The sequence below is a fragment of the Tenrec ecaudatus genome, chromosome 1, assembly GCF_050624435.1.
Source record: "Tenrec ecaudatus isolate mTenEca1 chromosome 1, mTenEca1.hap1, whole genome shotgun sequence".
Lineage (NCBI taxonomy): Eukaryota > Metazoa > Chordata > Mammalia > Afrosoricida > Tenrecidae > Tenrec > Tenrec ecaudatus.
The window spans coordinates 90612223-90632972 of NC_134530.1; the positions used below are offsets into that span (position 1 = coordinate 90612223).

The 20750-nt window shown below is 35.3% G+C and overlaps 1 protein-coding gene across 2 annotated transcripts in view; it reads left to right on the forward strand.

The window, feature by feature from the left end:
• The window catches only part of EFCAB7 (EF-hand calcium binding domain 7), a 58526-nt gene that overhangs the window by 9839 nt on the left and 27937 nt on the right, over positions 1 to 20750 (forward strand). For both annotated transcript variants that reach the window (XM_075557112.1, XM_075557121.1), the window contains exons 3-8: positions 237 to 448; positions 1527 to 1613; positions 2169 to 2364; positions 2763 to 2881; positions 13626 to 13764; positions 18105 to 18214. In XM_075557112.1, coding sequence (XP_075413227.1) covers positions 237 to 448; positions 1527 to 1613; positions 2169 to 2364; positions 2763 to 2881; positions 13626 to 13764; positions 18105 to 18214 — 863 coding nt within the window. The remainder of the gene's footprint in view (positions 1 to 236; positions 449 to 1526; positions 1614 to 2168; positions 2365 to 2762; positions 2882 to 13625; positions 13765 to 18104; positions 18215 to 20750) is intronic.

Sequence of the window (20750 nt, forward strand, 5' to 3'; positions counted from 1 at the left end):
AAGTATCAGACTATAAAGAAATTAATTATCTTATTTTTTCTAAAATTAAGTTAGGAATCTTTAGCTGATGACGCATATATTTTTCTTTTTGAAAGTTAGAAATATACCAGTATCACCAAAGGTAATGCATGCTATGTGTGCCAAGATTTAATATCATACATAATAATTAAAGAAAAAATTGACTTAAATAGCAATCCAAGTGTTACTGTAACAAATAATACTTGTTCATTGGGCAGCTCTTCAATATGCAGGAAGAAATCCATCGCAAATGACAATCAATAAATATTGGACTCCTCAAACTACTAAACTGAATTTTGATGATTTTTGTATAATTTTAAGGAAGGAAAAATCTACTTCAAAAACAGAACTTCTAAAATCATTTAAGAAGTTAGATGTAAATGATGATGGCTCTATTTTACACACTGACCTTTATAAAATTCTAACAAAGGTAAGATCTGGAAACAGTTTTATTTTATACATATTTTATAAAATAACTTGTAATCTAACTTTGGCTACTTTTAAAGTCCACATTAAACATAACTGCAGTAACATGAATAGCAGTGAGCACATGGAAGAATAAAATGTTCTAGAATTGAATAGTGGTGATAATTATACAATCCTTCTTGATATGATTGAATTATTGAATTGCATGACATGGATGATGTGCTAATAAAACTGTTAAAAAGTAAAAATAAAATAATTTTTATATGTTAAAAATATTATTTTATTGGAAAATGAAACAATCACCTATATGTTGATTATGAAGTGCTTCTGGATAGAAGACGCTTGATAAGGGGGAAAGTATCAAGTGGCATGTTGCAATTTCCCTGTGTTTCTGTGTGTTCTTTCCTGCCCACGATTCTTTATGTGTCAGTGATGGGTTCCTATGTGGTAAATGAAAGAGAACGTATAAGTGGGATTAGAAATCCATTCTGTTTCTTGTGGTGTGGGCAGGTATCATAGCATTGATATCTGCATGCACGCATGTTTATAGGTAAACATCTTGAACGTTAGTGATGTGGGCAGGTACCTTAGCATTGATATCTGCATGCATGCATGTTTACAAGTAAACGTCTTGAACGTTAGTGATGTGGGCAGTATCATAGCATTGATATCTGCATGCATGCATGTTTATGAGTAAACGTCTTGAACGTTAGTGATGTGGGCAGTATCATAGCATTGATATCTGCATGCATGCATGTTTATGAGTAAACGTCTTGAACGTTAGTGATGTGGGCAGTATCATAGCATTGATATCTGCATGCATGCATGTTTATGAGTAAACGTCTTGAACGTTACTGAACTGAATTTCAGTGCACTTGCAGGAAGCTGAAAAGGTTTTTGAATTTTTATTCTATAGAGCAGTCTCATTCTTGCTTGGCATAATATTCCCTGAGATTTACAATTAGGGAATTTGTAGAAAATTGTAAAATTGTAGAAAAGAGAAAAATGTATTATTGCTAGCCCCACGAATAACAACATGGCAGTCAATTAGTTTGCTTTAAAGCTAATCTTGTTTTTTTCAGAGAGGTGAAAAGATGACTCAGGAAGAAGTAGATGCCATAATACGTTTGGCTGATGTAAATGCTGATGGCAGGTTTAATTACGTCAAGGTAAATAGCTCCACTGTAAATTTGCATACTGTGTATGAAAAGTAATTTTAAAGGAAAATGCCTTTTTAATGTTGAAAATGACATGCTTGTATATTGTATTTGATTGTACTTAAATTAATCGCTCTATACCCACAAGTATAATCTGACATAACTACACTAAAACCAGTATGAGAAATTTAAAACATACATACACCCATTCAGAAAATTCTTAGAAATGTACTTTTTCTGGGGTGGAAAAAAATCATAAAAAAATATTTAGAACAAGACCGCAAGTCTACACACATCTTGTAAAAAAATGTAATAAATCACTTCTCCTTTTGTAACTTTTTATTTTGACTCAGAGGTGACCTCCTCATTGAATCATGGCTGCATTTCACTAGGTCATTTGAGGGTGGTCAATCTGATTCAAGAAAATAAAATGAGTAACCCAGTCAGTGGGAAATATATTCCATCTATCAGTCTATCCCTGCCTACTCATGTGCATTTGTCTTCTCCTCCTCCAAAATGTATGATGAATGTTGTCCCCACTGGACTGCTTTTTTATATTTCTTATAGTTTTGTAAATTATATATGACAACCAATGAGCAGTTCCTCAAGAGGACATTAGAAAAACTGGAGGTTGACAGTAAACGGAGGCGCCAACAGTTTGGAAGCCACATTGAACGCTCCCCTGTGAGGAACCCATCATCAGCACCCAAACCATCGCCTAGAATCCTAAGAAAGATGGATCAGGAAACATTCTCAAATAAAGGTATTTACATTTAGCACCAGGAGGGTCATCCCCAGGTAGCTGTTCATGTTTTTGATAGTAAATGAGAATTCTTTTGTTTGCTACAGTTTTTTAGACTATCAGCTATAAAAGATCTATGACGTAAAATCTTATTGAGGCATTTAGCTTGCCTGCGCTTATTATATTCTATTTGAACCAAAGTTTCAGGCCGAACTGGGACATACTGACGTAAGGAATCTTATTATTCGTAGCCCATAAATTAGGAAATACTAAAACCTGATAAATATAGAATTTCATTTCAATAGGGAAAATGAGAAGAATAAAATTAATACATAGACCCTTCATACTGTACTGTGTTAGAATCAGCATTCTTGTTGACAGCTTTCCTAATGGGAGCAAATCCCTGTTGCTTATTACAGGTGACGCCAGGAGTTCCTTACTATCAACACCTAGAAAGTTCAAAACGTCTGTTTCCCTCACAGTTACCAGGGGTGACAGTGATCGAAATGCAAAGTTAACCAAGCCAGACTCGCTGAAGGTATGGCACTTTAAATTAAGGCAATAGACATGACTTTTTCTGGAAAAAAATTGACTGATTACTAATAACTATTTAGTGTCTACCAAGAACCTTAGTAAAGTTTGTGAAGTAAGTTTCTGAGATTTTTCTGTTGGCTTGTAGTGTTTGTACTTGTAAGCTAGAAGTAATACTTGAAAGTAAAAACTAATAATAATATAAGGTTTTCAGTTTGAAAATAAATTTTGGGGCCTGATAGCTAACTTAAATAATTATATTCTTTGGCCAGCAAATTTGTTTTGCTTAACAAATACTTGCTATAGGTGTTTCTTAAAATCAATCATTCATTCAGTATCAGTCCCTATGAGGGAAAGAGAGCAGCCACTGTGCTAAGTCAGTCTTTGTAGAGTGTTAATATTGATCGTCTTCCTTTGTTTTCCCTTTCTAGACGCAACCTTTACTAGTTTTCTTTCAACAGAAAGTAAGAGCTACAGAAATAGAAAACATTAACTGGAAACTGCTAGGATACATTAAAAATGTGCACCTAGAGACCTCCGTAAAAGGGGGAAAAATGGTTATGACCACACACTATAACTGCTGTTAGAAAACGGAACTGATTGTCCTCCAGAGCTACATTTCTGTTTCAAATAACAACTCTGTATTTGTTATTGAACTCCGAAGTCCCTTCTATCTTTAAATTGCTAGACAGTGACATTTGTTCTCTATTAAAATTTTAAAACATTATCTCCAAGGAATTTTGTTCAGACTGTTTAGGAATCTATACACCCTGAGCAATTTGGTGTGCATTTCCAACATGTTCATACACAATATTTACTGTCCCAACAATATTATTCTCCACCAGTGGAACCTTTTTGTATTTTGAAACTAAATTAAATGCTAATACAATGGACTTATTAATTCCATTCAATAATTGTGTTTACGTAATTCAAAAGAGGAAATAAATATCATAAGTGTGCCAGACAGTTAAAGAGAGGTAAATATTAGTATGGGTTATATTAAAGCTTTTCCTCTGTGCTGTACTCTAGTAAATTAGACCCATGCCCATACAATACCTTTCATCTAGTTCAAGTCAGCAAGTATTTATTTATTTATTTATGTTTACTAGCAGTTTTAATTTTATCTTGTTGCATTTACATCATAATAATATAGCTCTTTTGAATAATTTGATGGCTTATAAATTTGCTGTAGCGACAGCAGCCATTTTCTCTGTTTCATAATTATAAATATTTGTTATTTTTACATTTATAGACACCTATTAGAATGCTTGATTCTGTGGAATTTTTGGTTGCTATTTTTTTTAAATGTTTATTAGGGGTTCATACAACTCTTATCACAATCCATACATACATCAATTGTGTAAAGTACATCTGTACATTCATTGCCCTCATCATTTTCAAAGCATTTGCTCTGCACTTAAGCCCTTGGTATCAGGTCCTCTTTTTTTCCCCCCTCCCTTCCTGCTCCCCCCTCCCTCATGAGCCCTTTATAATTTATAAATTATTATTTTTGTCATATCTTTCCCTGTCCGATGTCTCCCTTCACCCCCTTTTCTGTTGTCTACCCCTCAGGGAAGAAGTCACATGTAGATCCTTGTAATCGGTTCCCTCTTTCCAACCTACTCTCCCTCTACCCTCCCAGTATCGCCTCTCACACCCCTGGTCCTGAAGGTATCATCCGCCCTGGATTCCTTGTGCCTCCAGCTCCCATATGCACCACTGTACATCCTCTGGTTAGCCAGACTTGCAAGATAGAATTTGGATCATGATAGTGGGGTGGGGGAGAAGGGGTGGAAGCATTTAGGAAGTAGAGGAAAGCTGTACTCATCAGTGCTCCATCGCACCGACAAGTCAGTAAATATTTAATCAGGTAATATATGTCAGCTGTTTTGCTCACTGCAAAATGTAGAGCTTGAATTAAAAAATAAAACTTTTCATTTGATTTTACTAAGGTAGTATACCATAGTATTTTATTGCTCTATTCATTTATTGACAAGTAGTTAAATGACTCTTTGTGCTGCACACTATTCTAGGTACTGATGAAGTACTTTATATTTCATGTGTTTTTGAAAGATTTAAATCATACAACATATTTTAAGCACTTATCACAGTACCAAATACATATCATTTGCTTTAATAAATTACAGTGTGGTTAATATGATTACCAGACTAAGAGACAACTAAAAAGTTTTAATGGGAATGAAACGATGAACAAATAGTTTAAGAAACTATTGTAAGTAGATACAATTCTATTATATTGTGTATTGTCTATTTTATCATAAAAGCCTCACCTTAGATATTGTATCTGAGAGATAGGTGGAGTTATACAAATCCAAAGTGATATGAGTTCGGCCTTAGTGAGGAAGCACAAATCTAATAGACAGTGCCAAAATTAGTCTGGTAGGGATGTATCAGAATAGATAACTTAGGTTTTGCATTGACGGCACCAAAGAAAGCGCATAGGGTTAACGATAATTGGAAATTAGATAAAGGGTATGAAGGAAATGAAATGATTAAAAGCAGATGACATTCTGTCAGTTTTAAAAATTTCTATAACTTTGATAAAAGTTTGTATATTTTGGAAATATTTTATAGCCCTGCATCTCTTATCTAACTTTTACTTAATATTATTACTGACTTTGATATTAGCCACTGATGCTTATCATCTGGTATTTCATAGATGAACTAATATGAATTTTTTTAAATCTGTAACTTTTTTGTTATTTACCAAGATTTAGTTCTTTGTTTATATTTACTTTGTAGTCATATTGTTGTAAATTTAATAAAATGTATCATTTTTCCAGTTTTCATAACAACCCGGAGAGTTACTTATATCATTATTGTATAATTTATTTAATTGAGATTAACATAGTAAATTACTAAAAGGATTTCCAAGTTAATGTTCCTCAGATACTTTAAGTTAATTTTAAATATGTTTGGGTACCTCAATTTTGTGTGGAATAGAGAAGTATGGAATTGGGGCAAAGAAGAAGAGCCTTTTCAGGAAATAGGAAATTATTTTAAGGGGAAAAGATAAGTCAGGTTTTAAACTGGCAATCAATACACTGGATAAAGGAACGGAATTACAGGGCTATACAAGTAGTGTCTTCTAAGCTGTTTATAGAAAATAGGTTTTACATGTTTTTAAATCTTTAATTCTTTGCCTTTGCTTATATTCTGTATTGTGCAGGGCAAGTTAGAAATTTTCTTTTAAGAGAACAGCTTCAACTTTCTGGCTAAATCCAGACATGACTAGACTTAGAGGAACCTCCAAACCATGAGTTGTAAGCTTTAGAGATGTAATACTACTTTTATCCAGATTTCTACTTAGCATATACCTGCATGCCTGGTTTACATGTATATGTTATAGAGTATCTATGTTGTAGCTGGACATCTCTACACATACACACATTTCAGACACCAAAGAGTAGTAAGTTTCCATTAATTTTTGGGAAGGCTTCAAATAAAAATTTTGTTTCAAAAGCTTCTCACATTTTCAAAATATCGATCAATTCAATCTGTCAAATTGCATTTTATCTTTATAGGTAATCTACTTAGCCTTTTGTTTGTACAGTTTATACTTCTATAATAAAAAGATTCAATAATTGTTTCATTACTTAGTTACCTAAACAGCATACAGAAAAGCAAGTAGTTTTATATAATTGTTAGATGTAGGATATCTTTATTTTAAAAGTGACAATAGTGATGATGATTATGATATATAGGCTTCTCCTTCGACGAATTTGTGGCATGTACATTCTAGTAATTTTGCCTCATTTTAAATTTTATTAGTAATACAGAACTCATATATCAAACCGAATCCACATTCATTATAGCATACTAAGACGTATACTACAGATGCTTCGTAAAGATGTAATTTTACTAATATATAAATAATAAATATTTACCTTATTATCTTATTATAATTGTGCTTTTCAGCATTTCCTCGTATGTTATGAATGAAAATAAATAAATTTTACGTGTGAAAAATTAATTAACAGTTCAGTTTGGGCTTATAAGTATTGTCCTGAGTTAGTAGAATATAGCACCACCTTATGTACTATGCAAGCATTACAATTTTACTATTTGGTGTCCGCTTCATATTGTCAACAATTATACAAGGACTTAGTCTATCATTCTAAGAATTTAATTAAAAAACTTCCTTATTTAATTTTGCTCATAATACACTATTGACTTAATCTTTTCAAATCAATTTATTTGAAGGAGCCTACTAAGCTGTCAGTACTTTTTTCCTTTATTTCATAATATTACAGTCTATATCCTAGAGAAATTGAAAGCCTATTTGTTTTAAAAGGAGTTTTAGGTTAAATAAGCATTTTCTATTTGATAGCTTCAGCAAGTTTTAAGATATTGAATGTTCTTTTAAATAACCTATAAATTCTAGTATTTAGTATTGAAAATTTGGTTGCTATAAATAATGTGGTCTTTTCTAGTTTAAAAATTATTTTATAACTTTTTGTTGTTTTTAAATGTCATGACATCGGCTTTATTTTATCCCCCCAAACCATTTTATTAGCAGCTAATCCAGATATCATACCATTCCGTAGTTCAGTCACATCAAGCAGTATTGTACAATTGCTGCCAAATTGTCTATTTTTAAATAGTCGTTCTATTGTTGCTTTTAAATAGTATTTCTACTTGCAAGCCGTATACACCCCTACATAATATTATACCTTGCAGGTTGGCTATGCTTCAAAAGAAACTTCTAGTTCCTTTAACATTACTGTCTAGAATGGAAACTTAGGAAAAACTTAGAATGAAGATGTTGTTTAATTTGTTCCCCAACTAAATTTAATAAAGAAATCTGTCTGTTCATGGCACGGCCCCTAGATATAGTCTTCTTACGTGCAGATTCTTTTGAACAAATGACTCCTCTAAATGCTGTAGCAGATGTCGAGTGTAACGAGAGCAAAACTTAGAACACTTATCTTGATGTACTGGAAAAGAAGACCCGGGTTCTAGACCTAGTTCGGTAATCGATAAAATGCGCACATGAGCATATCACTTTTTAATTTTTTAAGTTTCCTTGTTAGCTGCTCACCATAAGGTCAGCAGTTGGAAACCACCGGCCGCTCCCCCGGGAGGAAAAGGAGGCTCTCTCCTCCTGGGAACAGTAGCAGTTCCAGGGCTCTCCAGGGCCCTCCTCTCCCGTCCTGTAGTGTTGGTGTGTGTCAGTGGCAGTGAGTGAATTTTCATCAGTCACCAGAGATGTATTTTTATATTTCTTTTCTATCCTTGATATTTTGAAATTCTAAGCTATCATTCTGTATCCATTCTGGATGGGATAAAACATTCCTAAATTTATTAGATGAAATTTCATTTATAATGTTGTACTCTGAATTAATTGAAAGGAAAGCATGTTAAGTGTTTCTCCTTTGACACCAGAATGTGTTCAAGCTATTTCAAAAAGTCACTTGTCTAAGGGCTGCATCAGTTGACATTCCTTTTGTCAGTCATGGTGGTCCAAGTTCATGTTGATTATATAAGAGCAATTGGCTCTGAGATAATGCCAGCATCCATCGCTAGGCAATATAGGTTTCCAAGTCAGAGTAACGGGGGAACTACATAAAGTTCAGTATATACTTTTACTCAGCATTAATAGTTGTGACTCAATCCCAAGTTTGAATCTCATTGTGTTATGGAGTTTAATAATTTTTTTAAAAATTTGGTTGCTTGAGTTTTATTTTAGAAACACAATCTATTTTTTTAATTCAATCATTTTATTGGGGGCTTGTACAACTCTTGTCACAGTCCACACATACATCTATTGTGTCAATCACAATTGTACACTTGTTTCCCGCATTCTCAAAGCATTTGCTTTCTACTTGAGCCCCTGGTATGTACTCCTCATTTTTTCCCCTCCCAGCCCCCTTCCCCCCCCTTCTCCATGAACCCTCGATAATTTATAAATTATTATTATTTTATCGTTTCTTACACTGTCTGACGTCTCCCCTCACCCAATTCTCTGCTATCCGTCCCTCAGGGAGGCGGCCATATATAGATCCATGTAATCTGTTCCACCTTTCTCTCCCACCTCCCCTCTACCCTCAGCATCGCCATTCTCACCACTGGCCCTGAGGGGTTCGTCTGTCCTGGATTCCCTGTGTTTCCAGTTCCTATCTGTACCAGTGTACATCCTGTGGTCTAGTCGGATTTGTAAGGTAGAATTGGGATCATGATAGTGGGGGGAAGGAAGTATTTAAGAACTAGAGTAAAGTTGTATGTTTCTGTTTCATCCTTGCTACATCGCACCCTGACTGGCCCATCCACCCTTCCCCTCACCCCCATGAACCCACTGTAAGGGGATGTCCAGTTGCCCACAGATGGGCTTTGGGTTCCCACTCTGTATTCCCCCTCGTTCACAATGATATGATTTTTTTATTTGATGCCTGATACCTGATCCCTTCAACATAAAAGCATTAATCTAAAAGCCTTGAACATTTATACCTAATATTTATTTATTTATTTAAACCTAATATTTTCTATAAATTCCTTGTAAATCCTATGAATCTATGTATCTTCTATACCTCATAAAATGGCTATATTTTCCCTATAATGCCTTATAAAACATGTTAATAAAATATGTATGACTTACATCTGGTACGGACAATATGCTTGTGAAGATTAATTTCAGCAATGTATTGGGCACATTTAAATTTTTCAGAATTATATATCTATTTTAGACATCTCCAGTGTGCATAGTTCCTGAATAAAAGTTAGTAGGATTGCTCTATCAAAAGCCAAACCACCACCATCAAGTTGTTTCTTCCTCACAGTTAGAGCAGCAGTTCTCAACCTGGGGGTCGAACAAACCTTTCACAGGGGTCACCCAAGACCATCAGAAAACACACAAATATTTCACAATACATAATTACATGTTGTTTTGTGATTAATCACTATGCTTTAATTATGTTCAATTTGTAACAATGAAAATACCTCTTGCATATCAGATATTTACATTACAATGCATAACAGTAGCAAAATTACAGTGATGAAGTAGCAATGAAAATAGTTTTATGGTTGGGGGGTCACCACAATGTGAGGAACTGTATTAAAGGGTCGCAGCATTAGGAAGTTTGAGAAACACTGCTGTAGAGGGTTTCTGAGATTATGGATATATATATTTATGAACTCAGAGAGCCTCATTTTTCTCCCACAGAACAGCTGGTGGGTTTGATGTGCCAGCCTTGCCATTACCAGCCCAATGCTTAACTCTCAGGACAACCATCGTTCCTTAATTGCTCTGCTGTAGTGGTAAAATCTTAAAACTTAGTTCATGAAATCTTTAGAGAAGAGATGAGTATGAAAATGGGAAACCTAAGTTGAAAATAGCTAAAACCTGGAAATAGATGCATCAAAACTTCTAAAAGTGACTAATAGCTGAGCTTGTCAAGGAATGTGTTAAGTTCCATTAGGAAAAGTGCAGGCCTCCAACAGATTTATGAGGCATGTGTACAAACACATTGTCACGCAAAAGAAAGTGAACATCATGAGCACATGGGGAAGGTCTCCCCCTGGGCTGGTAATCAGAGAAGCTCGAGTCAGTATAAAACTCGAGTATCCGTTTTAGTATGACACACTCCTGGCACACTGAAATATTGAATGCCACCGTGAACATTTCATGTGCTCATCTCTGGCTTAAGAAATTACCTTACCCTCACTGTCTATTTTATTTCTTGCTCAATACTCAGCAAGCAATTGCAAGGGTAAAATTCTTATATATGGCCCATTGGTGGGGGTGTAAAATTGGCACAACAGCTTTATAAAGTAATATGGGAGAACATGTTGATAGTTTTAAGTATATATATACTTTTTGCCTAAACATTCTCAAGGAAATAACTCATTAGAAAAAACTATATATACAGAATAATACTCATTTTAGCATTATTCTAATGATCAGAAATTCCAGATGTCCTATATGTGTAAAGTTTTTAAAATAAATAAATTATGGTATATTAAATTAATATGTTAATTGAATACAAATTTGAACATTGTTTGGAAAAATTGTTTCATGTGACATTAAATGGAAAAAGTAGAGTATAAAATGATGTTAATTAAAATGTAAAAATAGAAGACAAAGTGGTTACATAAGCAAGTGTGGTGAAGAAATCTGATGGTGTCTGGCTATCAAAAGATACAGCATCTGGTGTCTTAAAGGCTTGAAGATAAACAAGCGGCCATCTAGCTGAGAAACAAAGCCCACATGGAAGAAGCACACCAGCCTGTGTGATCACAAGGTGTTGATAAGATCAAGTATCAGGCATCAAAGAACAAAAAAATCATATCATTGTGAATGAGGGAGAGTGTAGAGTGGAGACCCAAAGCCCATCTGTAGGCAACTGTACATCCCCTTAGAGAGGGGTCACAGGGAGGAGAGGAAAGAAGCCAGTCAGGGTGCAGTATAGCACCAATGAAACATACAACTTGCCTCTAGTTCTTTACTGCTTCTTCCCCCCGACTTTCATGATCCCAATTCTACCTTACAGATCCAGCTAAACAGAGGATATACACCAGTACAGATAAGAGCTGAAAACACAGGGGATGCAAGACAGATAAACCCCTCAGGACCAATAATGAGAGTAGAGGGTAAGGGGAAGGTGGGGGAGAAAGGCGGAACCGATCACAATGATCTACATAGAACCCCCCGTGGGGGACGGACAACAGAGAAGTGGGTGAAGGGATACATCAGTCAGTGTAAGACATGAAAAAAAATTATAAATTATCAAAGGCTTGTGAAGGAGGGAGGAAAAAATGAGTTGATACCAAGGGCTCAGGTAGAAAGCAAATGTTTTGAGAATGATGATGGCAACAAATGTACAAATGTGCTTGACACAATGGATATATGTATGGATTGTAATAAGATTTGTACGAGCCCCCAATAAAATGATTTAAAAGAAAAATGTAAAGACGTCACGAAAACAGCACAGGGAGCACAAGAAAAGAAGAGAGTCGGGGGCTGCAAAGGCCAATGTCAGTGCAGGAAAAGAAAGAATAAAGATTGACATGACTTGATCTGCAAAGGTTATGTGGATTTTTCACCAGAAGATCGATAAACTATAAAATCTTAAAAAACTAAACTAAAACTTGTAGATTTGTGATTGCTTTTAAGTGTGCAGGCCTTGGCAAAATAGTCTCGAGAGATATCACTAGGGTGATAAAATGTTCTGAAATGGATTTATGATAATTTTATAATTTAATCAATTTAAATAAAAATGATTTGTATATTTGATATGGGGACCCATGTGATAACCAAAATATACTTGAATCAAGTTGTAAAACCTTTATATATTTTTAAAATCTGTATGATAGTGAATTTGTGAACTTATTTCAGAGGTTCAATGAAAAGTGTTTGAAAATGATTCTATGTCACTTACAGTCCTAAATCACTATATTAAAAATATGTAGTGAAATTAAAAATAATAATACAATACAATGTAAAAATAGGTTTATCTATAAGACCAGTATTAAAACATATCATGTCACAGCCTACAGGGGTAGAATTACAGGGGCTCTTTTCTGTTTTTTTAAGTTTCTAATTTTAAATCAGAAAACTTTAAATTAGTATTTTGGATTTAGGGAAGTAATATTATGACTGGCATAATAGAAAACTGATGTGTCACCACATATTAGAATAATTTAGCCTTAAAAAATGTAAACATAAAAGTTATTTTTGGTCTCTTTTCAATGATGGATTACAAACACTTTATATCTTTGGGGTACAGCTAATTCCCACTTTTTCAGTAGTTATCTTGGTTATTTTAATATTGATAAATCTTTGAATTTATTATCTAAACATCTTCCATGTAACTCTTCCAAAATCATTCTTCACAAAGTAATATCAAAGCCTCACTATTATTCTGTTTGGGGGAGTCGTTGGAACAGAAGTTACAGGTATACATGCCTACTAGCGACAAAGTGAAAGCATTTCTTACGCAGTGAAAGCATTTCTTACGCATCTATGCTTAATTTCCCTGAACTTCAACGAGGAATCTTTTCCTCTTTTCTCAAGTTTTACTTAATCTCAGTCTGAGCACACATACAAACATAATAATTTGGACTACAAGAAGGGATGGAAAAGCCAATCCCATAGAATGATTTTTCTCAGAGCTGCTGTTTTGCATTTATCAGCATATGCTGTGGTGTAAAACTTTTATTCATCTATTGTAGATTTGAGACAGTTATTTTGATTGCCATAGATGTTATCTTTTAAACACAAAATTGTCTTGCTTTTCATCAGTGTTAGCGGTACTTACCTCTCCATTCTCATGTGCTAGGAACACTATCTCACCTTGATTATTGCAGCAGCTTATTTATTTGTTACTTGACTTGTAGGCTCTTCACCATCATGAACTTAAAAATTTTTCCTCTTCCCTTATGTCTTTGCCTACTTTTTGTTGTCCGTCCTAGAAGAGACAGTTTATGACTTGTTCATTCAGTTTATCTCAATGCCTCCTTTCCTTGTTAGACAAAAAATAGTTCTTGATTGTGTACAAATGAGCAAGGCACTAAATTAGGGTCTCGGATTGTAGCTCTTTAAAAATATATAACTGTATGCTATCGCAATAATATTTGAATCCTTTGGTGCCCATTGTTTTTACCTCCTGTGTTTCAAATTCCTCAAGGACAATGACTATGTTGACATTTCTTTATATTTTCCTTAGGTCTGTCCTTTTTGCTATACATGCTAAAAACATTTAACAAACACTGAAAAATGTTTCCCTTTATTTCAGGAGTGGCAATGCGCACAATCAAAAGGTTGCTTCTTCTTAGAGGACAATGAAATTATTAGTCATCATTACAGGATGAAAATAGCTCAGAGGTCCATGGTTTTTATAACAATTAAGCCATTAAACTTGAGTCAAGTTGAAGGCAAGTTTAAATTTTCTCTTTATTTCTTTAAATGTCATATTGTGCCTTATATGTAAACATCTATGTAAAAATGTGATAGTATTAGTGAAGAAAACTGTCTAAGTAAAGATCATATTTGATTACATTTTAAAGAAATAAGGTGATGTCCAATTGTTGACAGATGGGCTTTGGGTCTCCACTCCATGCCCTACCCCATACACCTTGGGTATGGTTTTATTCTGGGTCTTAGATGCCTGATACCTGATCCCATCAACACCTCATGATCACACAGGCTGGTGTGCTTCTTCCATGTGGGCTTTGTTGCTTCTCAGCTAGATGATGCCTTTAAGACCCCAGATGCTATATTATCATTTGATAGCCGGGCACAATCAGCTTTTTTCACCACATTTGCTTATGTACCCATTTTGTCTTCAGTGATTGTGTCGGGAAGGTAAGTATCACAGAACTCCGGATTGTTGGAACAAAGTGTTCTTGTGTTAAGGGAGTACTTTACTAGAGGCCCAATGTCCATCTGCAATCTTAATTCTTAACATTACAGATATGAGTACCTAGTGCTATTCCCCTCTCATTATACAATTGGACATCCCCTCACAGAGGGATCGCAGGAAAGACTGATGAAGCACACAACTTTCCTCTAGTTCTTTGGTGCTTCCTTCCCCCCACTATCATGGCCCCAGTTCTACCTTACAAATCAGATTAGACCAGAGCATGCACACTGCTACAGATAGAAGTCTACAACACAGGGAATCCAGGATAGATAAACCCCTCAGGGCCAACAAGGCGAGTGGAGATACCAGGAGGATTAGGGGAGGGTGGGGGAAGAAAAGGGGAATCAATCACAGGATCAATCTAGAGCCCCCTCCCAGGGGGACGAATAATGAAAAAGTGGGTCAGGGATGACAGAGGATGATGTAAGATATGGGAAAAAAATCTATAATTTACCAAGGGTTCATGAGGAAGGGCCGGTGGAGGAGGGAGGGGGAAGAAATGGGGAGCTGATATCAGGGGCTCAAGTGGGAAGAGAATGCTTTGAAAATGATGGTGGTAGCATATGTCCAAATGTACTTGACACACTGGAGGAATGTATGGATTGTGATAAGAGGTGTAAGAGCCCCCAATAAAAGTATTAAAAATACATTTTATTATTAAATCATAGTCTATAGGAATTATTCATTATTAATTATTAATGACTTCAAAAGAGTTTTACTAAGTTATTAGTAAGGTATGAGCCCTATGCAATATCACAGTATATTTTGCAGAAAGATTTTTTGCTGTATATTTTATATCAGTCTTTAAGGAAAATAAATATTACATCTAAATATATGTTAAGCCTAAGTCTTCTGAATGCGGTTTTGAATCATGTAAATACAGTTAGATATTAAATCAACGTAGTTTTTTTTAAAAAGAAAGGTGTTTATACTTGATTATCACTAAGCAAAATATGTTGTTTTTTATGTGTTTAAAGCAAGAATTTTAATTCATTTAAAAAAATAGGAATATATTATTACCCGATTACCTATGATACAGAATTTATATTTTATTTGCTAAGTAATTCTTTAACTTTTCCTGTTTATGAATATAAAAATATATATTTAAGAAAAATTCTATCGGCACGTAATTCAGGATAATGTGAAACTGTAAATGATTTTAAGTACCTATAAAGCCCTATGCCGTACAACTTAACCATTCCTGTGACATTTGCATTCGTGGTAATACTCTTTCTGTTTTAATATAGCTGTTAGAGAAAACGCAGGAATTTCTTATTGTCTAAAATGATTTTTTTTAATCAGTAAAAGCTGTCAATAAAGGAGCTTTTCCTATTTTAATATTGGTTGTTATAAATGGATTTTAATTTTTTTCTATGTTATAAGCATTTTCCTATGAAAAATGTGTTCTATCCTCATTGCTTTTCCCTCTTAGAGATTCAGAAAATTTCCACTGCATATCTATAGGATGGTTGCAACATTTGATAGTTGATGCTTTTAAATAACAATGACAGTAGTCATTTTTCAGATAGCGGAATGAAGAAAGCCTTGAAAATTCAATGTCTTGAAATTGTTATTCTTCATATTTTTATGAATAACATTTATTTAAGATATATTTACTGACAGCCTATTACCTGTCTGGCCTCATTTTAGGTGCTTAGGATACATCAAAGCACAAAGGATACAAAAATCCCCGCTCTTATGGCGCTTACGTTCTAGTGGGGAAGTAGACATCATCAGGAGTAAACAAGTTGGAAGGGGCTAAGTGCCAGGAGAAAACTAAGAGGGTGAAGGGTCGTGATTTATTATCACCTGTAGCTGTAGAACAATAGGTGTATATAGCTGGAAATTACTTAACTGTAATTAAGATAATTAAGTTAATGAACACTAAACAGAATTGTTTTGTAAAATCTTTGTACATGGAATTGCACCATTAATGACTGCATTATGAGTAACTGAGCAGAAGTCTTTCAACGATTTTTCTCCTTCATTTCCTTTCATTACTACTTCTTTCTCAAGAAAGTTATTCATACAGGTTCACAAGTATTAATTACCACAATATTGTAGCTAAAACACCAGAAGAATTGGCAAAATCAGTAAACATGCCAACAGCAACAAAACAAGAGCGTGTGCTTGTAGCATGTGCAGACAGGAGCACATGATTTGAGATTTAGCAGTAATGACAGCTCCAACAGGCATGAGTATATTAGAAGGTTCAAAAAGTAAATAACTGTGGGTATGTTTTTTAGTCTTCCACCTGGGTGGGGGTGATTCTAAGATTTTGACATGTGGAACTGTAAAACAGAGTAAGCTTTATGGATGTAGTGATGCCAGCCGGGATGGAGAAAGCAGAGGAATGTGGCGGAGCATTCCCCCTCCAGGGAAGATTCCGTCAAGGTCTGCGGGTGAGAGTGTGGCTGCTCTCACACCACGGGGTAGAGAGTGTGGCTACTCTCACACCACGGGGGCAGAAGTAGCTACAGTGGACTGAGCAAGGAGTAAGGAGCGAACCATAAGAGGTGACGCAGGAAGGAACAGAGGTCAGGTTTATGTTAGAGATTTTTTTTCCCCTCCATAATGAAGACTTGAGTTTTGCTCAGAGAAACAGGGAACCCTTAGGATTTTTTTTTCTCTCATGATTACTGTCAAGATTTTCTCTATATCTTTGATTTTCAGCAGTTTGATTATATATCTAGGTGTTTTCTTACTATGCTTGGCATTTTTCTGAACTTGTATTTGTGGCTTGATGACTTTCATTATTTTTAGAAATTTCTTTGCTCTTACTCATCAAATATATCTTCTGTATTTTCTCTTCTTTTTTCTTTTGTGTGGGACTGATATCTCTTCCACAGTCTAGCCCGGAGAAACTGTATTCCTGTCCCTGCACTATTTGGAAGGATCCATCCCCTTACTTTGTTTTCCTGTAACCTCAATCATCTGCTGGATTTAAGAAAAAGAACATTTCTTAGCTTATCCACTTTTTCTTGTTGACAAGGGTGAGAGCAATCCTCGTCTTACTCTGCTCCCTTAGAGGATTTTGAATACAAGCAGCACATATTCTTAACGGTTTACCCCAAGCAGTTAGGCTGCCCTGTTAAAGATCATCTCAAGGGTACACAGGTACACTCAGGGAGTCCTCCTCGGCTGCAACTGTACTAGCTAAGGAAATGGATGATAGTGTCCTGGCTAGCATGTGGGCAACGGCGGCAAAGAGTGGAGATGCTCATTGCAGTTTTTGTAGATTGCTGATGATGTGTGAAAGACTGAAAGAGTTAAAGACTTTCGACCTGTGCAACTGGAAGGACTTAGTGACCACTATTAATTGAAGTGAGAGGAGTCTAGATGGGCAGTGAGTTGGGGATGTTCTTTGTTTTCAGGGGATTAGGAGAGGAGTCCAGTTTGGGAGATAGAAATCCCAATGGAAATGTGAAGTAGGCATTTAGAGATCTCTAGTTCAGCGGAAAGGTCTCAGGCCTCGGCTGCTGCTTTGCCCACACGTTGCCATTGTCGGCACACAGATGGTGCCTGATAGCTCCTCCTGCTGCACTCCTTCCGAGCCGTGCCTGTGCTTGCATCCCCTCCTTGGATTTCAGCCTGCTTGGTGGCCTTGTGGCCTCTGCTCTCTGATAAGTTCAAGAAAAGGTACAGTTTTCAGATTGTGAGCATGTAGTGAATATCAGGAGAATTCTGTATAAAGATATATAACTGATTGCAAACGCTGTGTTATTGTGTATAAAAATTGCGTGTGTATTTCTAAACAAACATTAAGTGGGGAAACAACCTACCATGTTCTTAGATTGGAAAAAGTAAGTAACGAATGCTTGTTTTAAGGTGTTTACTCTTTTTACCCCCTAGGAAAACTGTCTCCTTGGTTATCAGTTGATACTACTTTGTATATCCTCAAAGAGAAGGAGAACCCAGGAAAGCTGCAGCTGGCGGCTTTTACTGAACTGCGGAATAGAGAGGTATACATGTTTATTTTCTAATATTTAAGGTACAATATGACCTCGGGTGGAGGAAATAGTATTTTTTCCTATATCTATTTTCATTTGTTTTTCAAACTTCTGTGTCCTGCCTTCCAATCAAGGTATATACAAGATCTCAACAACATTCACCTCGTATGTTGTATAAATTGCGAGGGACTCTTGCTTGTTGAGATGGTTAAGGATTGAAGTCTGATTGGAGTGTCTTACCTTCAGACGTTATAAGCATATGACATTGGGCAAATCACTTACAACTTCTCAGTTCTTCACTTTCCTCTTCTGTACATGCCCCAGTGCTTTATATGTGAGCATATTCTGGTGTACTTAATAAGAACATGACTCATGCCAGTGGGTTTTCCCCTTTAAATACAAGCAATTCAAGATTTTGGAAAAGTTGCTTCAGATGTTTGTCTTAGTTATACTGCTACTGCAAAACAAAAAAACAAAAACGTCAAGATTACTGCCTTCAGGCAGTGAATGATACTATGATTTAAAAATAGATTGATATGATGACATGCTTTTAAATAATTTTATATGTTGCCTATGGGGTTGTTCTGATATTTTCTAATTATATATTTACTCAGAGGCCAGATATGTGAGGCGGATACATAAATGTGGCTATTTATTTTATGAAGACTACAAAATACATCTGCTACACAACAACAGGAATAATACTATTCAAGGGCTTTACTGCACTGTCATATTTAATTTTTATATAGGCTCACGACAGACAAACATTTCCCTGATGGAATGTTATATAAAAGTCTTTATTGTAGGCTTCCTAACAGACACGGATAGTTATAGGCAAGAAACAAATAAAATGACAGAAGTTAATGTTTTGACTAAACTCTTCTTCAGAACTGACTACAAAGTTAAGTCCCCGATAAAGCATTGTTGAAAACAATAGCTTTTCCCATTTTGTTTTCGGTGAAATGACTTTCTTATAAGATTGCATGTGTAAAAATGTTAGTCTGTAGCAAGCCTGTAATAAAGTTTGAATGAGTTCTATTTGCCTCTTTACTGTATGGACTTCTATTTATCTGGAATGTGGCATACTTTCAAGAGGTTTTTATTTTTAGTTTCACAATTATTTTCTGAAAGAGTTTTGTGCCCATGAAAGATTTGCCATTTGCCATCCACACTGGCAAATTCAAGGTTATGTGTGGAGATAAGAGAGGGTGATGGAATAGCATATATTAGAAAGCAGAAAGATCGGATTTTTCAATTCCTGGATATCAGCCTACATCTGGCCAATCTAAAAGATAATGGTTTCCAGAAAGTACATTTGGTCAACCTTTAGTCGTTGAAATGACTATAATATTAGATTGTTTCCTGTATCAAAATGGACATAATCACTTTAGGATGACTATGATTCTTCTGACTTGTTAGCATAGGAACAGGCTGAACTTGGAATTCAGGGAAGAACTTTATTTTGTGTAAGAGCCCCCAGGACAGCTTCCATGTACCTTAGGACTCTTCTGTGCTGAAAAGCAAGTCGCTGTTTGTATGTATGCCTATTATACACGGTTAGAAAATGTTTTCATTTAATATATTTGGCAGAGACAGCCCCTAGGTTTTATAGGAAGCCTTTGGGCTTTAAAAAGCTCTTAGAAAGTCTCGAGGGAGAAACCATTTTGCTTTCTTGTTAGGGCGAAAGAATAAAATGTTTTCCTACACAAATGTCCCATTATTCATTATACATACCCAACAGTTGATAGAAAACAGTGTTTTGTGCAGGCAGGTTTATAGAGATGTTGCCACTTTGTTTTATAGTCTGTATTATCATAAACAGTAGTGAAATTCCAGTGCTTTTGTCCACATAGATGGGCTCTTAGAAATATGGTTGCCTCGTACAAATAGTAGACTATTTAAAAATACATTTGATTCTTATGTTATTGAGGTCTGTTTCACAAATTATATACAAAGAAGCTTTAAAAAGTTCATGGAAAAATTGAATTAACAGGTAATGGAATTCTTTCACAAACATTTTGAAGCCCCCTTGAATTACTACTTAAGTTAAATTATATATAAATATATTAAGAGATTCCATTTACATTAAGAATCGTATGAAGATATTTTTGTTTCCCATTAGAGACATTTGCATCACAACCATTTTTGAAGATTTGTGGGGAAAATGCAGAATATATGTAGCTTCCATACCAGGAAGGGAAGGGGAAGGTGGGGGCGTTAAAGGGGGAACCGATCACAATGACCTACCTATAACCCCCTCCCAGGGGAATGGACAACAGACAAGGGGGTAAAGAGAGACATTGGACAGTGCAAAACATGAAAAAATAATAATTTATAAATTATCAAGGGTTCATGAGGGAGGGTGGAAGCTGGAGGGAAGGGAAAAAATGAGCCGATACCAAGGGCTCAAGTAGAAATAAAATGCTTTGAAAACGATGATGTCAACATATGTACAATGTGCTTGACACAATGGATGTTTGTATAAGAATTGTATGAGCCCCCAATAAAAAATGACTAAAAATAAGGAATATATGTAGCTTCTTACATA